We start from the raw sequence: 24237 nt of genomic DNA, 5'->3' as shown, positions 1-24237 counted from the left end.
AAAAAGCCTTATACCAAAAAATGGCAGGACGAAGGAAGCCCCAAAATTTGGGAGTGGGTTAATACTATAGAAGAAACGTATAATATGGAGGGCCTGAGATTTAGTGGGGAGGAAGAAAGGGAGGGGTTGATGGATAAGTGGGAATGTTGGAAGGAGTTCAAGAAGACATGGAGGTATGTCGAGGTAATAACCAGTGGAGATTAGAGGGTGCGAGTAGATAGGGATGAAAATAAACAGAACTTGCTGGTTAGACGTAGGGCGGGGGGGGGGGGGCTGGGTAAAATGTATTGTTTAGATGTAAACTGTGCGGCGCAGTTTGTGTTTTATATTTTTTGTATCATTCTTGAATTTTTCAATTTGTAACATTTATTTATTTTTCACAGGAAGGCCTTCATTTACTTGAAATGGGCTGCCTTAAAGTAATGCAGGTTAACTGCAATAGAACTCTATTGTGTAATTGGGCCCTTAGTGAGTGATAAATTCCAGAAATTGGAGAATAATGCACAGTAATGCAAGTATTGCTTAAGCTGTAGTAAAAATACCCTTGGATGCATAATTATTGACCAGGTTTCTCTTTACTTTATGCGGTTCCCGGGAAGTGAAGAAAATCTCCCCAGCTAGGACATGGATTGCAATCAAAACCCATTTAAAGGAGAAGTATAGCCAAAGCTAAAGCTGTTGGCTGACATTGCAGAGTCAGTTTGGGCTCCTGACCCATCTTCAGCGTGACTCAGAGCCTGAGGGAAGGGAGCATGTCTGAAGAGAGCTGCCTGTGCCCGAGTGTGAGCTGTGCAGCTGTCCACAGTCCACCTGCACAGCACCTGCCGCTGCCTGAGGTGTTGCAGCCTGCCTGTCACTGTGTCCATGTTCTGGAGGCTCAGCATTGACCCTCACCCTGTCCATTCTGCCACCAATGATGTCCCTATAGCAGCATTTGTCTGCAGGAGTCCGAATCCGGGTACTGTAAGTACACACATCACAAGTTGTATGAGACATGAGAGCCTGAGAGGGACTTGCCTTGCCCATCCCTGATTAACCACTTCAGCCCCGGAAGATTTGCCCTCTTAATGACCAGGCCATTTTTTGGGATACGGCACTGCGTCACTTTGACAATTGTGTGGTCGTGCGACGTTGTATCCAAACAAAATTGACATCCTTTTATTTATTTTTTTTCTCCACAAATAGAGCTTTCTTTTGGTGGCATTTGATCACCTCTGCAGTTTTTATTTTTTACACTATAAAAAAAAGCGACAATTTTGAAGAAAAGCCCACTATTTTTTTACTTTTTGCTATAATAAATATCCCCTCAAAAGTCTTCTTCAGTTTAGGCCAATATGTATTCGCCTACATATTTTTGGTTTAAAAAAATTGCAATAAGCGTATATTGATTGGTTTGCGCAAAAGTTATAGCGTCTACAAAATGGGGAATAGATTCATGCCATTTTTATTTAATCTCTTTTGACACATTTTTGGGGCCAGTGACAATTATACCGCCATCAGTGCTATAAAATATTTTCACCACTTAAGCTATTTATATAAATAAAGCTATATAAAACAAAATACTGGAGTTTGTGGTTTGTATTTGAACGTAATGGTATGTCATATCATTTTGCATATGGACAAGGTGCTGTTGCCTGTAAATCTGATTTTCTGATTCTAATTTTAGTTATGATATAAAATAATGAATGTGGGGGCCTTTTGGTGGGTGTGATATATTTTTTTTTTTTTTTTTTGGGGGGGGGGGGGGCGCAGCATTTAATTCTTGGTCCCAGGCAGCACAATGTCTTGGGCCGTGTCTGTCCTGACCATTCTGTCGGGATCCACGCAGATGCCGGACTAGCAGCTGCCTAAGCCTCTCGGCTCACCCCTGAGAGCCTGAGCCAGCCACTCCTGTCCCCTCCACAGCCCGGCACTCCAGTAAGTGCCAGAGGGGCAGAGTAGAGATCCGGTGACTGCTCAGTGAAGACTGAGAAATAAGTAATCTGCAGTCATGTGATCGCTCATTTCTTGGTCTTTGAGACGATGCTGCAGCCACATAGGTGAGTATGTAGGTTTGTTTGTTTTTTTGTAATCCCGCACTTCTTTTTAAAAACATTTAAAATAAGGGCTCAAATTTCCACTCTGAAACAATTTTTTTTTTTTTTTTTTTTTTCACGCTCCACACCACATTCCTTAGTCTGAGGAAAACAGATTTGATCTCTGGCAATGAAATTGTCTTCCACAAGAAGTGATTTCAGATGTTTGTAATTTCTTTAAAAGCTTTTTAACACCACATGCATTGGACTGGGCAGCATGTGGGTTCACATCAGCATGCTACAGTGGGTATGCGCAAAGTACGGCATACAGTTTTTTCTTTAGTACAGGGTGGTGTGATGCAATCCATCTCACCGCACTGCGGCCTGTAGAACTTAATGAAATATCACTCTATGACATTTCAATAAAGTTTGTACAAAAAAACGAAACCGCACAGTGCACTGTTTTCAGTGCATCAACTCTGCTACCTTCCAGTGCACATCAAAGTTAGTGCACTCTGCTGGTGTGAATGGGTCCTAAAGGAGACCTGTCATTAAAGGAACAGAGGCTGCCATTGCTAAGCCACCCATTCTAAAAATATAGGCTGCCTGGCTGTCATGTTGGCCCTCCACATTCTGAGTCATTGATCTGGTGTAAGCATACAGGTAAGAACCTCCTGACTTTCCTCATCTGCATACATCAGCTAGCATCCTCAGAAAGAAGTCAGCAATGGAAGGCTCTGTTTTTTCAGAACAGGCTTGCTTTTGAAAGAAAAAAAAAGCAACATGCTTCCTTTTATTCTTCTATAACCTTGGAAACAGTTCACTCTTACCTGATTCTCACCTTCCTTGAACTTTATTAACTTCAACCAATATGTTATTAGTCTGTCTGTATATCTTACATTTATAACAATAATGGTTAGCATTTTAACCAAGGAATTTAATTGCTACATAAATTAGTAAGGATTTTTTCTAATTGTTAAAGGAAATTGCAGCACATCTTATGCTTTTATGCCTTTCAGTTCACTCAGTTTACATATGCATGCAGTCTTTTCAAATATTTAAATCCTTTTTATGTATAACCAAGAAAGATAATTTACTCTATTTTATTTCAAACAGAGTTAATGAATTACGTGATCCAACTTACCAGTACAGAGTAGATGCTGGTAATTTCCAAGTAAGTGCTGGAATTATGTGTAAATGTATGAATAGCTGTGAGGTATAGTGGATTTCTTAATTTACTAATGTTTAAGTGTGGCTTTTTGGTTGTGTAGATTTTTAGGTGTAATTTTTAATTTTGGTAAATAAATCTGTCCTACATCAGTGGTACTATTGAAACCAGTAATAACAAAGCAACATACATACTCTAACCAGGGGCCTGGAGAATAAAACCCCCCCCAAAAAGGTTGATGGGACTTTGAAGGCAACAGAGTAGTTACAAAAATGATAATTTATTAAATACAAAAATAGGAAAATATACAAAATCACAATAGGCATGTAGACATATAAATAGAAAATTACAAAAATAGAACCACTAAAAACAAAGATATGAAGTGGTCATGATGCTTGTGCAGTCTTCCACACGGCCGTGTGGAAGACTGCACAAGCATCATGACCACTTCATATCTTTGTTTTTAGTGGTTCTATTTTTGTAATTTTCTATTTATATGTCTACATGCCTATTGTGATTTTGTATATTTTCCTATTTTTGTATTCAATAAATTATCATTTTTGTAACTACTCTGTTGCCTTCAAAGTCCCATCAACCTTTTTGGGGGTTTTTATTCTCTGGACCCAGGGATGGTGGCAACCTTTATGATCAACTTGGATGGGTTCCTTTTTTACTATCCAGGGGTCCGAAGCTTCTGCATCAAAAGTCCTCCCACCACAAAAATGAATAGATGAAAACCCTAACAAGATGATTGAAAAGCATTGTATATCATTAACAGTTGGCGTATTTTAAATACTAGTATAATACTTGTTTTCACCTTTTTTTCAATCCTCTGTTGTGTTGCATAACTTCCAATCCAATGAAGCCTCTTTGCAGCCACTTCATGTATGCACTCCAACGATGGCTACCTGCCACTTCTCAGAATGGGTTGCACGATGGTGACAACAGTGGACCATGCCTGTGTATTGTATGTTGAAATTACCATTTATATTGTCTCCTTAAGAAGCCTATTAGGGTGACAACAGAGAAGTACAGTTTGGAGACAAGGACAGTGTTTTCAGTGCCTGAACTATAAGGAGCCAGAGGCATATCTATGTAAATAGTTATAACACGACACGTGAGGTATCCCCACAAACATCAGAGTTAGAGCAATAATTTTAGCACAAGAGCTCACGTTTAACTCTAAACTGGTAACCTGTAAAGGCTTTTAAAGCGTTGCCTATAGAGATTTTTAGGTACCGCAGTTTGTCGCCATTTCACCGGCGTGCACATTTTTAAAGTACAGCCCGTACAGCTCGTTTGGCTGTACTTCTCCTGTGGATCACAGAAGTGCGTTTCGTTCTGCACTCCTGGGACCCATTTTCAGCAGACAGCGGGCTGACGATAGAGTTGGTACAGGCTTGGGAAAGATCTCGACCATATGGTCAGCACCCACCCACATGCTTGTACTGGCACCTGGCTCAGCCTCTCAGCAAGCTGTTGAGAGGCTGAGCCGGGCGCTCCTGCTCCTCTCTACAGCCCAGCGCTACAGTGAGCATGGGGAGGCAGAGCAGAGAGCCGGTGACTGACATTCACCAGCTCCCTGCTCAGGGAGCTCTGAGAACTGAGCTATCAGTGGTGTTTTATCTCTCGGTTTTCAGTCTTAACCCTCGTACACACGATCAGATTTTCTGACGGGAAATGTGTGATGACAGACTGTTGGCAGAAAATCCGACCGTGTGTATGCTCCATCGGACAATTGTCGGATTTTCCGTGGACAAATGTTGGATAGCAGGTTTTAAAATTTTCCGGATTTTCCGAGCGTGTGTACAAAAGTCCAAAGTACAAACACGCATGCTCGGAAGCAAGGACGAGCCAGAAGCGGTCGGTCTTGTAAACTAGCGCTCACAATAGAGTATTAACATTCGTGATGTGGCAAATTATGAAATCTCGAAATGCAGCGCACATTCTCTTCTTCTTTAATCGGATAATAATGAAGCTGCTTTGTTGGTGATACTGATGGAGTTATTGCAAACAAATTTCCAAAGGCTTTTATTTTTCTAGTGATATCAAGAATAATAATATTTATTTTATTTTTTTGGGCACGTTACCACAACACCATTATCCCGTAGTTTTTAAGGTCAAAGATACAGCTATGTTGGTGTCCCTTGTCAATTTTACATTGTATTTTTTTAAATGTAACTGCCTACTCCCAAACTGTCATTTGAAGTAAAACACATAGCCAAGTATTATTCTACACAATTTTTTTTATTATGCATTAAAAAAAGAAAACAAATACAATTATACATGCTATCTGCCAATAGAACTTAACCAAAAAGTGCATTCTATGCATCCAAAAATATAGAAAATATACCAAATCAAATAATTATTCAACCAAAAAAATAATCTCAAAGCAATAACTCCAAGGCCAATAATACGTTATCTACTCCGATTCCGCAACATGTCTGGTTGACGAACAGCCATTCAGAAACGAACTGAAAAGCGCGAAATGAAAAGCGCAAATCAACACTCGCCAAACTTCTAACACAAAATTAGCAGAAGGAGCCCAAAGGGTGGCGCTAAAGAGCTGAAAAACCATGCAGTATGTCAGCAGGTTCGTGATTGTTGGCCAACAGTTGTGTGCCGTGTGTATGAAAGACAAGTTTGGGCCAACGCCCTTCGGACAAAAGTCCACAGTTTTGTTGACCTACAATCCGATCGTGTGTACGAGGCTTTAGAGGCGGTGGACAGATGCAGCATTGGTCCAATGCTGCATCTACCTAGGTAAGTATGATTTATAAAAAAAAAAAAAAAAACATTCCCACACTTCTTTAAAATCTTGACGTGCTTTGAATCTGTTTACTCAGCACAACATAATTTTTTAATTATATGGCATTCTATTGTGTTTGTATGCACTAAAATGCACTCAAGTGTATTTTTCCCTTTTAAAATTATCATTTGATAAAGACCTGTGCAAATATTGTGCAACAACAACCATTATTTTATTCTTCATGGCCTCTGCTTTCAGAAAATACATAATGTTTGGGGGTTTGCAGTAATTTTCTAGAAAAAAAATGCAGATTTTAACATGTATGTGAGAAATGTCAAAATTGGCCCAGATGGCAAGTGGTTAATTTAGAAGGAATTGATATCTATAGTTTAACTCTCACACCCGGCAGAACAAAATTTACCATGGCAGTCAGTTTATAAATCAAAAATTTTGCAGAGATAGTGGGACCTCCCATTTACATTAGCAGGTGTACTGACCTGGAAACTCAAGCACATATATCCAGTTGCTGCTATCCTGAGAGCTAAAAGGAGCCAGGGGGCAATCTAGCTCACTAGCATCTGCCATAAAATGAAATCATTTTGGGTGAATTGATCCTTCAGTGTATATTTGAAGCCTTAAACCTTTAACAGGAAGAAATTGCGGAAAGCTCAGAAATACACATTTGCAGTGACTACTCCGTTTGTGTAAAAATATAAACAAATATACAATAACAATTATAGGTCAAGAAGTTTTACTATTAACATATATGTAAACCCAAGCACGAAAACCTCATAAATGCTTTAAAATATTAATGTGATTACAAAAAGTTGTTTTCAGTATTTTTAAATTTGCATCTTTCATTAAAATACTACCTGCAAGGCATTTCCTGTTTATAGGATGACACACTTGTATCCCTGTCTCCCAATTATCGCCTTGTCTTCAATGGAGAGATTACAATAGGCATAGTCCACTGTTTGTCACTATGGGAAAAATCTACCTGAGAAATGCCATGCAGTCAACACTGAAGCTCATGTAGACAGTGGAAGGTTGCTGGAGATCAGCAACACTGAAATAACGAAGGATGAAAAACTGGTGTTAAAAAAATAAAAATCTAAAAAGAAGTCAATTGTTTATACACAGTGCTTTAGCAAACTAAATGGCATACAGTTTTGGTCCGCTTTACCGTCATTTATAACTGTATCTAATAACTATGGTAGGTAAAGATGCAGAGCTACATATTTCTATGAAATATTAGGCATTCACACATAATCTTATAAAATGGTCTATGATTGTTCTTTTACTTAAAATTTTAAAGCTGTTAAAAGCTTAACAATATGTTTTTCCTTCAGTTGGCTGCATGCCTATTAATGTTTAATTATAGTGCGTTTCTATGAAGCTAAGACAGCTTAAGGTGACATGTAACCTGTTTCCAGTGCTGCAGCCGCTGCCCACTTATCCTTAAATCTGCACAGCAGCCTCTGACCATAAAACTAGTAATGATTTCTCAAGTTTGGTGTCTAAAACAACTTCTTATTTTGTTGCCATCCATGCTTCAGCCACTTTTTTAGTTTTATATTTAAAATTCCAATTCATTTTTTTTTTTCTTTTGAAAAATATGTTCTACGACTGACCTCTAGAGAAATAACAAAATGCCAAGTTAAAACTGTTACTTTTTTTTTTTCTTTTTAATTAATTAGGTAATGTTCCCTTCAGACAGCCCAGCAAGGCTGTCTGACTTGCATTCTTCCACTGCTATTTTAGTAATATGACTTTGTCACAGACCCACTCCTAGTCTGCAGACTGCACAATAAAGGAGCTTCACCATGCTCTTCACCAATGAAGTCCTCATGCAACTCACTTTTTGCTGTCAGCAAGCTTCCAGTATTAAAGGCTAAAGTTCACCTTTCATAATAAAATAAATGCACATATTTTTTGCAGTTAAAGTGTTGTGTTTTTTTTCCCCCACAAAACTCTGCAGAGCTTTGTACCCATAATCATTGGATCGTGGGTGCAATGTCCGGCTCCTGTACACTCTCCCTCCAGCTTTCTGCCTGTATTTCGGTACAGGCTTAGGCGGACAATACACTATTCAAATCTCGACTGGCTCAGCAGTTGATCAATTGATCGACTTGGGTACAACCAGCATACAGGGTTTTACCTGCGATTATCGCTAGCAGCTGCTATTGCCACTAGCAGCAATCAGTCCTCTCCCAGCGGTGACGGCTTCCCCCACCCCCTCCCCGAGAGACAATGGCCGGCAGGAGGAATTCCCACATCAACGCTGTCTGTCTGTGTTGATGAGGGAATCGAACAAATTTCTTTCCTGCAACCCGTGGAAAGAAATTTTGCTCCGTGTTTTGCCGGCCTTACTTTTTGAAAGCTGGAGGAAGTGTAAATTAACTTCGAAGGTGTTTATCAGCACCTTCACAATTCACTGAGAACTACAAGCCATCTGCCATGGTGACAGGCTGGATTGGAAGTTTATTCGTTCCTTAATCGCTGTGAATGAATGACTCGGCTGTGCAGGTGGAGCGCTGCACAGCTACGCCAATTTTGAAATGTGTGGGAAGAGGGGGGGCAGTGCATAGTAACATGTTGCATGTTATTAGATGAAAATGGATGTCCTGTCCCTTTTTAAAAGTCTAACAAAAAATGATTGTACATGATTAAACCACCATACATTAATCAAAGTGCAAAAATATAAGTTTGTCCAATAATTGCTCATCCTCGTATAAACTCCCAGTGACATAAAATAAACAATAATTGTTTACATATCTATATCTATAGAGAGACAGAGATATAGATATATATATATATTTTTTTTTTTTTTCTGACACATGGAATTTATATAAGGTGAGTAATTATTGGACAACATTGAATTTTTGATAATTTTTACACTTTGTTTTATAGCGATTCAATCATTCACAATCTATTTTGGTTGACTTTTAAAGGGACAACACAACCATTTTCATCTAGTCTATATTACTTTCTGTATTCCAGCAATTAGAGTGCTTCTGTCCATTTATATTTTTAATTTGTTACACTAAGGTTTTTTTCTATTGTCATGCTATGCCCTAAATACAAATGTAACATCATGTTACTAAAGGTGAACTTATTCTTTAAACTATAGGGGCTTGCAATTCAATACAGCCTGAGAGGCTCAAACTGCTGCCCATCCATCTCAGTCTTGAGTGTGCAAAGGAATACATAAAAATAGGAGTAGCTACATTAGATGACTTTCATTTTTTTTAAGGAATATATAACTGGCTTTTTTGTAGTCTTTTATACATGGTTTAACTACCTGGGGTTCAGCTACAAAAGGCCATTCAGTTGACGAATGCTTTTATATTTTTTTCTAGAGGGCAGAATCTGTTTTCAATGAAGTCCATACATGACAGGAAAAGAGAAATTGTACATTTCAGTTTTCATTTGTACAGCTACTGGATTGATGTCTAGGATCTAGATCTGGGGAAAAAAAAAACCCCACTTCACTGATGATTCCATAGAGTGAAGCCTGAGATAGTTTGCACTCAGGTGCATGTGGTAACCTAGCCAAGGGGGCCCTATGGAAGGTTGCTGTGATAGTCTATACCTGGGTGCTTTTGCATGTGTAGTGAATTAGCAATAAGGCTGGGTTCACACACACACATGCGGCCGCGGTTTTAGTGCAGCAGTCCGGTGCGCTTTTGTTCACCAGTTCAAGTGCAAATTTTTTCCTGAAATCGTACCTGAACTGGACGCAAAATCGCACAGTGCTCTTTTTAAAACTGCATCGCGGCCGTCCGGCGCATGTGTGAATCGGCTTCATTGAAAGCCAGTCCACTTCACATGTTATGCGAATTGGATGTGGTTAAAAACTCATCCAATTTGCATATATTTGCACCGAGCCCTAGGGTTTTTTGGAAGTAAGATTACTACCTCATTGTAGAAGCAGCTCTTCCTGTATTGTCCCCATTTGACTCCCATTTTGCAATACGTTTGATGAAATTTTAATCGGGGATGTTTTGAGAACTCACGTTTACCTTTTAAATGCAGAATTGAAAATTTATATACATTTATGTCCTAATAATTTTCTATGTTCTCTTCAATTAGGGCATGAAAATTTTCTTCCTTGTGGTAGCAACAATGTACATCCTATATCTTTTGTTCCTCGTTATAAGAGCATGTTCCGAACTTCGAAATATGCCATATGTTGGTAAGATGTTTTGTAAAGTGAACTATATTCTGTGCATAAGTGGGAAGTAAAAGTGGGTGTGTCTTGTCAATAATGCCAGAGACAGATTGCATAGCTTCTGTGTATGTCAAAGAGTGCGAAAGATTTATTTTTTAAAATGTTTTAAACATTTGTCCAGGTCTGTAGTAGCAAGAATACAAATTTCCTGACTTTACTTGGAGCTGTCTGATGGGTATGACTGTGTACAAAAAACTAAAACTTAGTTGACAACACAGATTCTCTTTTCTGATTATTGAAGGCTCTATTTGCCCTTGTGCAACTCCAAAGCCGCATGATTTCCAATGTGACTTCGATGCTACTTTGATGTGAGAGAAGTCCGATTCAAAGTTGCACTCAAAAGTAGTGCAGGCACCTTTTCAAAATCGCCATGACTTTGTTGCACCGATCTGAATGGGTGCCATTGAAAAGAATGGGCTGTGACTTGTCACAGCCCATGTCCAAAGTCGCATGACATAAAGTGAATTGATAGCAGTCATTAATCCACCACAGAGTAAGGGCATTTTCAGACTATGGGGTTGATTTACTAAAGGCAAATATACTATGCACTGCAAGTGCAGTTGCTCTAGATCTGAGGGGAAGCTCTGCTGGTTTCTATCATCCAGTCATGTGCAAGCAAAAATACAGGGTTTTTTTTTCCCTTGCACGTTCCCCCCTCAGATCTAGAGCAATTGCAGTGCACCGACAATTTGCCGTTAGTAAATCAAGCCCTGTGGGCTACATTAATTTGCATTAAGTCAGCTAATTTATTTTGAACAGGCTGGCATCATTCTTTAACACCACAAAAATTGACCTTTTATAGTTTTTTTCTTAATTTTTCAAACACCGTATGGAAATGTGCATTGTGGTGCACTGCAAAGCAGGTGCATTCCCCAGTACTGTAATAGTGCATTTGGGTGTCATTCAAATTAAATGACATCACAACAATCTGCACCATGGTCACTTTGCTTTCTACTAGTGTTTGGTAAAATCTTTAACTACAACACATGAATGGGACATTGAAGGTATCATTGAGTAGAGGAAAAAAGCAGCTTATTGATGAGCCTTCAGCTATATAGTCAGTTGCTGTGCGGTCTGTGGCACCTCACATTTGCCAATACAGCAGTTTGTTTACTCCCTTTTCTCCACACATGGCAGCGCTTTTTTTATGAGATCGCCTATAGACAGGGTCGTTGTTTAGAAGCTTGGAACACACAATAGCTCTAGCACATACATGCTTGTTTTATTTAGACTTAAATACTTTAATATGTATCTCTAGCCAAACTTTTTTACTTTTGTTGGATTAAGTAATAAAAGCTTACGTACAACCTCTGTCTATTTTTTTCCTGTCTGTGTCCCCACTAGTGAGATTCACATTCTCTATTTGTCCTTGTAACCATTGTCCATAGGACAGAGACTAATAGGAAATATGAAACTTTACCATTTTCATGGGAACAGGAGGTGAGGTGGAAATCTTTCAGTAGGGATGCCTATTTAAGTGAGAGCCTCTTTTAGAAGTGACTTCCCCTCACTTTGAAGAGTTTCTTCACTTCCTGTGTCAGCAGGAAAATCTTTCTGCGGAAAAGAACACATAAAAATCCGTCCAGTTCTAAGCCTTCCGTAATAAACTTTACTATACTAAAGAAGGAAAACAAAGGTTTTGACTATAGTTTGGGGTGTGACGTTTCTGCTGCCTTTTTTTTTTTTTTTCTTTAAGAGCAATTTGTATTTAATTTTATCAAAATAAAAAAAGGGGAAAAAGAAATTTAAAAATGTAAGCACAATGTTCACAGGAAGCACTTGCTGACGAGTAAAAGCAAATTAAAACAACCACAAATAGCAAATTTTCAGTTAAAGCAGTATTACCGTTGGAACATAGTAACGTAGAATAGTATCATTGGAAAGAAGGATATTATAACTTGAAAAAAAACATGTGTGGTAAAGATCAGGTAGAAAGAAAAGGAATCATCCTAATAGCGTATTCACTGACTCAGTGGATCCTCCTAGAGATGCCATAATTCCCAGACATGATTGTGAACTGCTTCTTAATCTTATGTTTATTAAAATTGTTTTGTCTTTCAGATCTGCGTCTAAAGTTTCTTACAGCTTTAACTTTCCTAGTGCTTGTTATCAGGTATGTCAGTGGTAAACACCTATTTAGAGGTTATCTGCTTTGCTCCAGAAGCAAAGCAAACATGATTGTTCACAATATTAAAACTCCTTTATTGTGGATCGGTTAAGTTCAATTTGCTGACATTCATAAGTGAGTCACAAACAGATTAAGAACTGTCTAAAAAAAAAAAAATGACAGTAGCTGCATATAACTTTTTTTATACTTAAAGTGGTTCTAAAGGCAGATGGTTTTTAATCTTTTCAAATAACAGTTTTTATTGGTCACAGGTATATAAAAATACAGAATTGTAGTTTGCTCAATACAGAATACATTTGACAGACATTCAAACTGGTATTCAGTAGGCAGTAGAATATATTCATCTAGATAAAGTAGAGATGTAGTAGATTCTTCATCCGCAAAATTCGTCAACCAACAAATATCTATTTTGTTCTGGACATGGTCCAACAGTAAGGAGAAGGATAGTAAAAAGAGAAAGAAGGAGAAAAGAGAATGTAGGAAGGAGGGGGGGAGAAGGGGGGAGGGAGGCTCTGCCGCCAGCCTAGGGTGGGTCCTCCCGCCTGTGCCAGTCTTCCCAAACCTTGTCATGTATTTCCAGTCTATCTTGTAAATGGACTGTCATTTTTTCCATAAGTTCTATATCCTTTATTCTGGTGTAAAGATCTGTTTTGAGTGGGATGGGTCTGTTTTTTCCAGCGCAGGGCAACTAGGCACCTCGCCGCCGTGATTACATGGCCCAGTAGTTTCCTAGAGTGGCGGGGTATATTCAACCCAGACACCCCAAGAAGAAATAATTTCGGAGTCCAGGGCACCTTCACCCCCAGCAAGCGAGTCAATAGTAGTTGAACTTCCGTCCAGAACGGGACTATTTTAGGGCATGACCAATAGATATGATATAGGGTCCCTCTATCCCTGTAGCATCGCCAACATCTGTCCGAACTGGAAGGGTAGATGGCTCGGAGTAAATCAGGCGTCATATACCAGAAAAAGAGAATTTTATATGCGTTCTCCTTATACAAAGTACAAAGTGAACTTTTGGCTGCCTGGGACCAGATCACCTGCCAGGTGTTTTCCGGTATCTCCTCGCCTAGATACTTCTCCCAGCGGAGCATGTATGTGTGCTTGCCCTGGTCTAGGAAACTGTAGGAATTCAATATTTGGTATATGTCAGAGATTAGCCCACGTCTAGCCGAGCCTTCCAATATCAGGCCCTCAAATGTAGTTGGGGTTGAGAATTGTAGGTCTGGGGCAATGGATTGGGCATAGTGTCTGATTTGCAGGTATCCATAGAATGCCTGCCTTGGGATGCCAAATTTTTTTTGAAGCTCCGCAAAGGAGAGTAGCCTGCGCGTGCATGGGTGGACTAGGTGGCCAAAGTGGAACAGGTTTCTGGCCGCCCACGGGGAGGACATCTGATGGGTGAGACCTGCAGGCAGTTTGGGGTTATATAGAAAAGACGTAAGGGATGATCTCTCGGAGCATAGTTTGTGGGCTCGTGACAATCTACGCCAGAGCGTGTTAAGGTGAAGCATGGGGCCCAAGAGCTGGGAGGAGTCTACCTTCGCCATCGCATTCCATAACATACTGTTCGGGTGGACCGGTGCCATCCACGATTTTTCTATTTCTGTCCACTTGTTATAAGAGCGTTGGGTAAACCAGGAGGCCAGGGCTCGCAGTTGGGCTGCTTGATAGTATTTGGTTATGTCAGGGAAGGATAACCCGCCGTCTGTTCGTGACGCCAGCAAGACCGATCGTGGTATTCTATGTCTCCTATAATTCCATACGTAGCGTATCATATCCGCCTGTAGTTTCCGCAGTTCCGCTGTTGGGACTGGAATGGGAAGTGTTTGGAATAGGTAGAGCAGTTTTGGCAGAATTACCATTTTAACCGAGGCTATCCTCCCTAAAAGGGAGATATGATGAGCCTTCCATTTTCTTAGGAGATCTCTTATATTTTTTAGAAGGGGGGGATAGTTGGCTCTGTAAAGGGTAGGGTAGGAGGGAGTAATCTGGACTCCCAAGTATTTTAGGGATAGCTCATTCCAGTGATAAGGGAAGCATTGTCGTAGGTGTTGGATCTCCTGAGCCGGTATGTTAATGGGTAAAGCTTCAGATTTAGCCGCGTTTATTTTATAGCCCGATAGGGACCTGTACAGGTCAAGCTCAGCGTGTAGGTTGGGGAGTGAAATCCTAGGTTGGGTCAGGGTAAGTATGATATCGTCAGCAAACAATGCCAGCTTAAATTCCCTACCTCTCACCGGGATCCCATGTATGCTCGTGTTTTTCCGGATGGTCGCCGCCAGGGGCTCCACACACAGCGCAAATAATAGCGGTGATAGCGGGCACCCCTGGCGAGTTCCATTAGCAATCGGAAAGGTCGGCGATAACGCAAAGGGGGTCTTAACTTGGGATGAAGGATTAGTGTATAAGTATCTAATAGCCTGTAGAAAAGGGCCCCGTAATCCCATACAGCGCAACGTGGCAAACAGGAAAGGCCAGCCAAGGCGGTCGAAAGCCTTTTCTGCGTCAAGACCAAGAACCAGCGCATCTAGTCCCTCCCTGTTCGCCACATCTATAAGGTCAATAATTCGTCTCGTATTATCCCCCGCTTGATGCAGGGGGACAAAGCCCACCTGGTCCTTGTGTATTAAGGAAGGAAGTATCAGGTTCAATCGCATTGAGAGAAGCTTAGTAAAGATTTTTAAATCAGAGTTAAGAAGTGCGATTGGCCTGTAACTAGCACATACTGAGGGGTCCTTGTCGGGCTTGGGGATTAGTGTGAGAAATGATCTCTGCATGTCCGCGGGGATGGTGGTGTTCTGAAAAAAGGCGTTAAACATCCTACACATGTAGGGTAGAAGAGTCGGGAGGAATGTCTTGTAGTATTCGTAGGGAAACCCATCTGGTCCAGGGGATTTGTGTGTAGGCAGAGTTTTTATAGTGCCTGTTATTTCTTCCTCTGTGATTGGGGCATTAAGTGAGACAAGGTCCGCACCTTGGAGTCTGGGAAGGCCGCTGTCTTCTAGATAGTGTCTCATTCGGTCAGTGAGGTCAGGAGGTAATGGGTCACGAGGGATCTCTGGATTGTTATATAGGGTTGTATAAAATTCCCCAAAGGTCTGGGCTATGTCTTGAGGGTGTGTAAGCAGAGTGCCCGTCCTATCTTTAATTTGGTGGGGGGTGGACACATGGGAGCGTTCAGATAGTTTGCGCGCTAGGAGGGAGTGGTCTTTATTGCCTTTATCGTAATAGGTTTGCTTTAGCCGCAGAAGTGCTTTCTCCACTTGGCCTAGTGCCAGATCTCGAAGGTTGTTTCTGAGACATACTACTTTTTTAAGGAGAGTTATAGATGGTGAAGCCTGTAGGCGAAGTTCTAGGGTTTTGAGTTTTTTTTTCAGTCTGAAGTTTAGATGCTATCGCGTTTTTCTTCATGGCCGAAGAGATCGCAATACATCGTCCCCTAAGAACTGCTTTGTGAGCCTCCCAGAGGGTTGTGAGGGAGACATCAGGAGTGTTATTGTCTAAGAAGTAGTTTTTCAAAGTCGTCTCTAGTTCCGACCTAGACGGGACATGTTGGAGAAGAAAGTTATTTAACTGCCAGTTGCTAGGTTTACGTGTCGTGATTCCCATCTCAAGTGATAGAGTTATTGGGGCATGGTCTGACCAAGAAATGGGAAGGATCTGGGCTGCCTTTGTAACCCGTAGGGTGGCGTTATTAACGAAGAAGTAGTCTAAACGGGAGTGCATACGGTGGGGGGCCGAAAAAAAAAGTATATTGTCTGTCTCCTGGGTGGAGTGCTCGCCATGCATCGAATAAGGCGTGACGTCTGGTTAATTGTCTAAATAGTTTGGAATCACGGGCGACTCGGGCCTGGGGGGCTGTGGGGTTAATCACTTGGCGGTCTAGACCCACTGAATGCGCCAGATTAAAATCGCCTCCCACGATCAGACATTCGTTGGGGGACTTAAATAGGCGTGTAAAGACCTTGGATAGGAAGTGTATCTGGTGTGTGTTAGGAGCGTAGATATTGCAAATAGTTATCGCCTGCGATTGCCACTGGCCTCGTAAAATTATATAGTGTCCCCTCGGGTCAATGAAGGACTCTAAGCATTTGAACTGGGAACCGTGCTTAAATAGGATTGCTACACCTGCGCGTTTGCGGGGGTTAAATGCTTGAAAGACCTGGGGGTATTGTCTGGATGCGAAGGCGAAGGCACCCCCCCTATTGAAATGTGTTTCTTGTAGTAGCGCTATGTCTGCCCCTGATCTCCTAAGTTCTTTCAATGTAAGATGTCTTTTTTTATTTGAGTTCAACCCGTGAACATTAAGTGACATGAATCTAACCCTGGTTCTTGGTGTGTGTGAAGGCGTGTTTACTTAGCTTATCCTGCTGGGACACTCCCACGGGGTTCGGAAGGCGAGGAGATCCATAAATGAGGCTCGACCAGATGACCGTCCCAGACTCGCGACAGGCCAAGGGGGAGGGGAGGGTGGGGAGAGGAAAAAGAAGGAAAGATAGAGCGAAAGAGAAAAAATTATTATTGTCATCACAAATAAGAATAAACGATTCATTGTGGGCCCGGGCAGTATAGGCCGCCCAAGCCCCATTAAGTTCCAATAAGTCTCCCCGGTCAGAACCCCAAACCAGGGCTCGGCCCGGGGGGGCATAGAGAACCTCTCAGTGCAAATTCAACTGAAATTAAGCTATCTGAACAATATAATGAAGAGGAACTTTAGTAGGATAAACCACTAGGGAGGCTAGTGGGCCGGAAACAACTAGGACTAACACTAACTAGTCTCCTATAAAAGAAAAATGCCCGACATTGAAAACACAGTGACTGAAGGAGGGCCTTAGGGGGAGTGGTCGTAGCAAAAATGGGTAGGGCAGAAGTAAGTGTCTCGCCAGTCAGCCTTTTTTAGGCTTGGGTTTAGTAGATCCCCGGGGAGAGTCCCGGTCTCTGGGGCGTTTAATCGGGGGGATCTTCTGCCATACCACTGGGGGTGGCGTTGGCAAGTCCACAAGGTCCCAATCAGGCATCCGAGGGATAGGGATCTCCAAGATGTCGCAAAAGTTTTCCAAATCCTCCGGGAAGCGTAATATTGCAGATTTACCCTGACGGCGGGCTGTGAGGCTGAAGGGAAAGCCCCAGCGATATGTAATGTCTTTCTCTTGGAGTAAGATGAGCAGGGGCTGGAGCAATCTTCTCTTCTGCAGAGTAATCCAGGAAAGATCTGGGAAGAGCTGGAGTTGTGTGTTTTCAAAGACCACTTTCTTTGCATTGCGTGCTTTGCGCATGATGTCCTCCTTTAAAGGGAAGGAATGGACCCTGCAGATAACATCTCGGGGTCTAGAGGCCGGTCCCTTAGGGCGCAGGGCCCGACGTGCTCGGTCCATTTCTAGAGGTTTGTCTGGGGGGTCCCCCAGGAGGTTGTTAAACAGAAGCTGCAGGGTTTCATGGAGGTCTTCGGGACCTTCTGATTCAGGTAGACCTCTAATTCGGATGTTATTTCGGCGCCCCCTATTGTCAAGATCTTCAATGTGACGTTGCATGTTCCGAAGCATTAAGTGGTGGTCTGCCCCTTGTATTTGAGTACGGTGTACTGCCAATTTAGTCTCTTGGATTTCCTCCTCCGCCATTTCCATCCTCTCCGAGAGATGTTTGAGGTTAGTATGAATAATCTGGATTTCCGCCTGACAAGCGGATTTAACTTCTTCAATGAGGAGTTTGAAGTCCTCCTTGGTAGGTATGGCTTGGAAACAGTCCTGCCAGGAGGTAGGCTGCTGCATGCGTGGGCTGTGTCCCATGTGAGATTGGGGGTAGCTTGGAGGGGAGGATTCCCTGTGTAATGCTGGAGGGAGCTTGGGGTCGTGTGAGTCCTAGGATTGCATCTGGCGTGGCATCTGGGGTGCTTGCAAGTCTCCCCAGGAAGGCCTCTGCTTAGGAGGAGGGGGGTGAGCCCCCACCAGAGTATCCAAAGGGGTCTCGCTTGGTGAACAGGCCACCTGGGCATATGATTTGTTGTGATCTGTCCCCTGTCCCACCGGTCTGAAGGCACCCTGACGCACATGCCTTTGTGGCTGGGGAGAGCTCGGGGGGGGGCATGCACTTGCTGGGGGGTAAATCTTCCGTGGCGTGCCCTTAGTCCCTGATCGCAGCTCCAATCACCATTCCGGCTCCGGCAGTGGGGGAAAATCACCCGGTTGGAGAGAGGGAGTAGGGGAAATCGTTCCTACCTGGGGCAAGTAGGGGTCTGATAATGAGCGCAGTAGTTGCGGAAAGGCCTCTGAGCACTGTGTATAGGAAGGTGCAGTGCGGCCTAGTGTAACGTCCCGCGGTGTGCTCCGGGATGCCTCATGTGCGGGGAGAGGTGGGGGAGGACTCACCGCTGTAGTTTCCTGGTCGGTCAGCCCATCCATCTCCTGAGTCTGTCCCGCTGTGGTGTGAGGTGCAGACGGAGCCGCCGAAGACTGCCGTTGTTGCGGTCTTGTGGCGGAGGAGGAGGCTGGCGGCGCCATCTTGTCCCGCTCGTCCTCCGACATGGAGGGCTGATTAAAGTATGTCCGGATGGTCGTAGCGGAGCCGGATGGTGGCTGGGACGAACCCCGGGTCCTAGAGGATCTGGTCCTTCTGCTTCCTCCCATATGTTGAAGCTGAAAATCCCCCTTTTCAGGCCTTTAAGCTGCGGGCTGGAGGAGAGCTATCAGGTCAGGCGTCCATGCAGAGCGGCTTCCGGTCACGCCCCCTGGTTTTTAATCTTAATGCATTCTAAGCATTGCATTAAGATAAAAAAAAAACCCTGTGTGCAGCAGCCCCCCCAATACTTATTACCTGAGCCCATCTTGATCCATCGATGTTGCATGAGAGACCCAGCTGGCCGGGACTCTCCCTCCTGATTGGCTGAGACAGCATCGGAGCACCATTGGCTCCCACTGCTGTCAATCATTCAGTGAGCCAATAAGGAGAGAGTGGCTCCGTGTCTGAATGGACACACAGAGCAGCAGCTCAGCTCAGGTGCCCCCATAGCAAGCATTGAAGAGAAGAGGAGGATCTGGGCTGCTCTGTGCAAAACCACTGCACAGAGGAGGGGAGTATAACAATTTATCTTAAAATGAAAAAAAAGAAGACTTTAGTATCGCTTTAAGAGTTTATTGTATTCTCCTTTTTTTTGTCTTGCAGCATCGTCATTTTATATCTAAGATTCGGTTCACAAGTTTTACAGGACAATTTTGTTGCAGAGCTGTCTACACATTATCAAAATTATATCCTTTTGCTTGCTACCTTATTAAAAATTCAACTGGTGGTAGTAGCAACAGATTTGCCACTTGAATTGTTGTGAATATTATCCAGCGTATGAATTTACTATTATGCACTACAGCTTGTTTTGAGATTTGTAGGACCACTGTTGTGTAAAATATTGTAGTGGGATATCTGCATTTTTAATACATGTAATAATGTAATGGTATTCAATATATACATTTCTTTCTATATTATGCATTTACATTTTTGTCCTTTTTTACAAGATGTCAAAGCAAAGGTGACCAAGGCAGGGGTGGACAAACTATAACACTGCCAGGGTTGCTAACCATGGTCATATTGTATTCACATGGCTTTAATTTATAGTTTTTATTAAAACTATATTTTTCATGATAGTGGTCCTTTTTGACATTAGACTAAGCATTACTTTGTTCTTCCAGTGGTTGTCCATGATCTAAGTATAAGTTTCCTAGAGAATAGCCAGTTTATTTTCCCTTAACTCTTAACACCAGCAGAGTTCTTGTCCTTCTATGGCTTGCTGAATTTTTATCTATACACTTTAGCATTTGTCTACTCACCATCAAAAAATGCACTGTATGGTAAGTCTTACCCTTGAAATGTTCTCTTGTATTCTCAGCAACTTTACTTAAATTAATATCGTAATGTTTACTCAAAATTAATTTGAATTTAAATGTTGGGTATTTCATATTCAGATTTGTTAATGTTTTCAGCTATTGGGGAAAGGAGTGACTTTCCTGCTGACTATCCACCTCAATACTAGAGTGGTGGTGTGTGTTTTCATTTTGGCAATGTCTTAGTTCCACCCAAAATATCTTAAGTTTTGTAGTCTATGGTAACATATAATATGTTTTATTCTGGACAGATAGGGCTTTATTGTGTTGCAAAATTTGCATACATATTTTCTCTTTGGTTTTAATTGGAACTAAATAGTGAAAAAAAAATAGAAATCTAAAGCCTAAGTGTAGCTAAAGTTGCAAACATAAAATCATCACAAAGGATATAACTTAGTTAGTATGATGTGTCCCTTGTGTTGATTCTTGTTTCAAGAACAATCTTGCTCTGTCCTATGAATGACACAGGATCTCTGAATGGGGGATTGGCAGATGATTGATAGCTCCACCCCATCAGAGATTGTGTGTCATTCTTTGAAACCATAGTACAGCTTCTATGAATGGTGGATCAGGCACGAAAGGGTGGGCATGCTTTCTTGATGGGAGCTCATGACACCCCCTTAGCTGTATTAATTACATTAAATGCTGCACCGGAAAATTACAGTGGCGAGGGGAATGGGATAGTAGGACAGAGCAAGATTTCGGCTACTCTTCTAGGCAAAAGCTTAAATTTCAATTCTCTCAGCCATCCACATCCCTGGAGGTGGACCTCCTAAATCACTAACACATAGACCCATAAAGAGAGGTCTCTGCACCTTGAGATGTTTCAAAATCCCTGTCCGATGTGGAAAAAAACAGATGCACATCCTGATCGCCACGTTCAAAAACAAGCAAGTTTACATGGTCTGAGAACCGGAAGTGACATCATGGTGTCGCTCCGGTCCTCCAAGGGCATAGAGATGAGAGGTTGCCATTGCTTATCTTTATGGGGAGACACTGCTGGCCCCATATGGTTCCCTGGCCCTGCGATTGGTAACGCAAGCCCAGGAAGCGGCGGGAGGAGGGTACCTCTCCCACCGCTTCGGAAAGTGATCCTGCGGTGAATCCAATGCAGGAACCACTTTTATCTGAAAGCTAGCTGCCTAAGGCAAGAGAGTGTTTGTTTTAGGCAGTCGACAAGTGGTTAAAGTGGCACTTTAGTCAGAAAATTAAGTCCTGCTAGATCACTTCAGACTGGCCCCTTTTGCAGGTATAGCTATGCAAAACGTTAAAAATAAGAGTCTATACTGTTTAAAATCCGGTAATGCACTGTCTCACCCTGCTCTGCACATGCCCAATTGCTCTCTATTTTTAGGCACTACAGTTTGTAGAGACCAATCTGCGGACAGCCTTCAAGTGCAATTAAACCCTCCTATCCTTTACAGCTAAGAAATCTGCTTCTGTTTGATTTGCAATTGCCATGGTTCTTGCACATGTGATCAGTTGTGACACCAGCCATTTGATGGTTTGACAGTTTGGTTAAGAGCACAAGCAAATGTGACATTTGGCAATCCTGGCATTCCAGGAATGTAACTTTTTTTAATTAATTTTTTACCATTAAATCGATGGGTTTAGTTCCGTTTTAAGATTTACTGTTGTTCAGGGGCTCTGGACTTAAGAAAAATGGTAGCCTCCAGCAGGAAGAAACATGAACCATGCTGGAGGCAGTTGACTGCACACGCTAATTTTAGTAGCATAATTATTAATGTGGAATGTATGTCCTTGCTGAAGAACATTCTTTTTTTTTTTTTTTTTTTTATCAGGTTGTTATCAGTAAAGTTCCACTTTAAGTACAAGGTAGTTTTTTGGCCATTATCTTGGCTTGCAGGCTTCTAAAGTTTGCTGCACTTTCCTGCAAGGGAAATTTCCTAGTTCTTCACCGGGATAACGTGCTGAGGCTCTCTTTCCTACCTCGGGTGGTTTCCTTGTTCCATCTAAATCGGACATTAGTCTGCCAACTTTTTGTCCTAAAAAAATAAAAACATCCTAAGGAGAAGGTGCTTTTACGCTTTGAATGTTGTTCAAGGTGCTTTAAGTTTATCTGAAGTCTATAGCTTTGATTCAACAGATTCTTGGTTTGTTCTTCTGAGGTTCAGGCTACTTCCTGACCCTCTATTTCTAGGTGGGTTTGTAAGCTGATTTCTTAGACCTATGGTATTGGGGTTAACGTTCTCTTTCGTAGTCCAGGCCCATTCCACCAGGCGTGTCAGTGCTTCCTGGGTGATTCAGCATCTAAGCTTCTGTTGTTCAAGTTTGTAATGCTGCGATCTAGTCTCCTCTTCAGATGTTTACGAAGTTCTACCAGGTAGAGGTTCACACCTCTGCAAATGGCAGTTTTAGTCGAAAGGTCTTGCAAGTGGCTTTGTAGTGGGGTTTTCCCCTATTCTTTTCTTCAGGTGGCTTTAAATTGGGGTTTTCCCCTATTCTGGTTTTGGACTTGTTCTTCTTGTCGCTATGTTGCCCTCCCCCATTCTGCCCACATCTCATGCTTAGGGACATCCCAAGTTGTCATGTCCACTGTGTTCTGTAATTTTGGATTTTTGGTTTTAAAATTGCTACAACACTGGGGCTTAGCTGAGAGTGGGTTATGCCTGGGCAGGAATTCCTGCTTTTAGCCAGTATCCATTCACCTGATAGTGGCAGTCGTGAGAATAATGATTTCCAGGTCCTGTGATGTACTCCAAGGAATGTTAACCAAATAATACATGTATATGGTATGGGGTCCTTGAGCTTCTGTTCAGATTGATTTTGGGGTCTTGACTCCTGTAGGTTATGGTCTACAAGAAAGAATGAGATATTGGATGCTTTAAAAGGATTAGGCTGTATGTTTATCAAACAGAGAAGAGCCGAGATCTTGATGATCACGGCTGATCTCTCAGGCGTGCCAGTTTATGAGATGAGGAGTGGCTCATCACAGGACACACCCTTCTATCATTCACTTTTACACAAATGACCAGTTTATGGAGGTGAGAGCTGAAGATCTCAGTGGTCATCTCTGTAAAATATCTCCACCCCAGATTCTCCAGCTCAGAGGTGGAGAATCTGGGTGAGAAGCTTCTGTAATGTGAGGAAAGGAGTCTTCTTTCTTCCTAATATCAGCAACAACAAGCTTAAAGATTGGTATAAATACTAACTATATAGGTTTGTGTGTGTGTGATAGATGTATCTCTATAGATAGATATTCCCTCTCTCTCTCTCTCTCTCTCTCTCTCTCTGCTACAATGTAAAGTAGTGAGTGTACAGCTTATATAACAGTGTAAATTTGCTGTCCCCTAAAAATAACTCAACACACAGCTAATAATGTCCAAACTGCTGGCAACAAAAGTGAGTACACCCCTAAGTGAAAATGTCCAAAGTGTCAATATTTTGTGTGGCCACCATTATTTTCCAGCACTGCCTTAACCCTCTTGGACATGGAGTTCACTAGAGCCTCACAGGTTGCCACTGGAGTCCTCTTCCACTCCTCCATGATGACATCACGGAGCTGGTGGATGTTAGAGACTTTGCACTCCTCCACCTTCCATTTGGGTATGCCCCACAGATGCTCAATAGGGTTTAGGTCCTAAGACATGATTGGCCAGTCCATCACGTTTGTCCTTGGCTTCTTTAGCAAAGCAGTGGTTGTCTTAGAGGTGTGTTTGGGGTCGTTATGTTGGAATACTGCCCTGCGGCACAGTCTCAGACAGGAGGGGGTCATGCTTTGCTTTAGTATGTCACAGAACAAGTTGGCATTCATGGTTCCCTCAATGGTCTGTATCTCCCCAGTGGCGGCAGCACACATGCAGCCCCAGACCATGACACTCCCACCACCATGCTTGACTGTAGGAAAGACACAGTTGTCTTTGTACTCCTCACCTGGTTGGTGTCACACACGCTTGACACCATCTGAACAAAATAAGTTTATCTTGGTCTCATCAGACCACAGGACATGGTTCCAGTAATCAGTGTCTTTAGTCCATTTGTCTTCAGCAAACTGCAGGCTTTTTTGGTGCATCATCTTTAGAAGAGGCTTCCTTCTGGGATGATAGCCATGCAG

At 42.2% G+C, this 24237-nt stretch overlaps 1 protein-coding gene across 3 annotated transcripts in view; it reads left to right on the top strand.

Annotated features, from left to right (window-relative positions):
- The window catches only part of TMEM181 (transmembrane protein 181), a 123020-nt gene that overhangs the window by 78519 nt on the left and 20264 nt on the right, over positions 1–24237 (top strand). For all 3 annotated transcript variants that reach the window (XM_073627887.1, XM_073627888.1, XM_073627890.1), the window contains exons 11-15: positions 3132–3189; positions 10025–10127; positions 12225–12276; positions 19453–19535; positions 20040–20129. In XM_073627887.1, the coding sequence (XP_073483988.1) occupies positions 3132–3189; positions 10025–10127; positions 12225–12276; positions 19453–19535; positions 20040–20129 (386 nt within the window). The remainder of the gene's footprint in view (positions 1–3131; positions 3190–10024; positions 10128–12224; positions 12277–19452; positions 19536–20039; positions 20130–24237) is intronic.

This window comes from Aquarana catesbeiana, linkage group LG04 (assembly GCF_042186555.1).
Source record: "Aquarana catesbeiana isolate 2022-GZ linkage group LG04, ASM4218655v1, whole genome shotgun sequence".
NCBI classification, from domain to species: Eukaryota; Metazoa; Chordata; class Amphibia; order Anura; family Ranidae; genus Aquarana; species Aquarana catesbeiana.
This window is presented reverse-complemented; position numbering and strand designations above follow the sequence as displayed.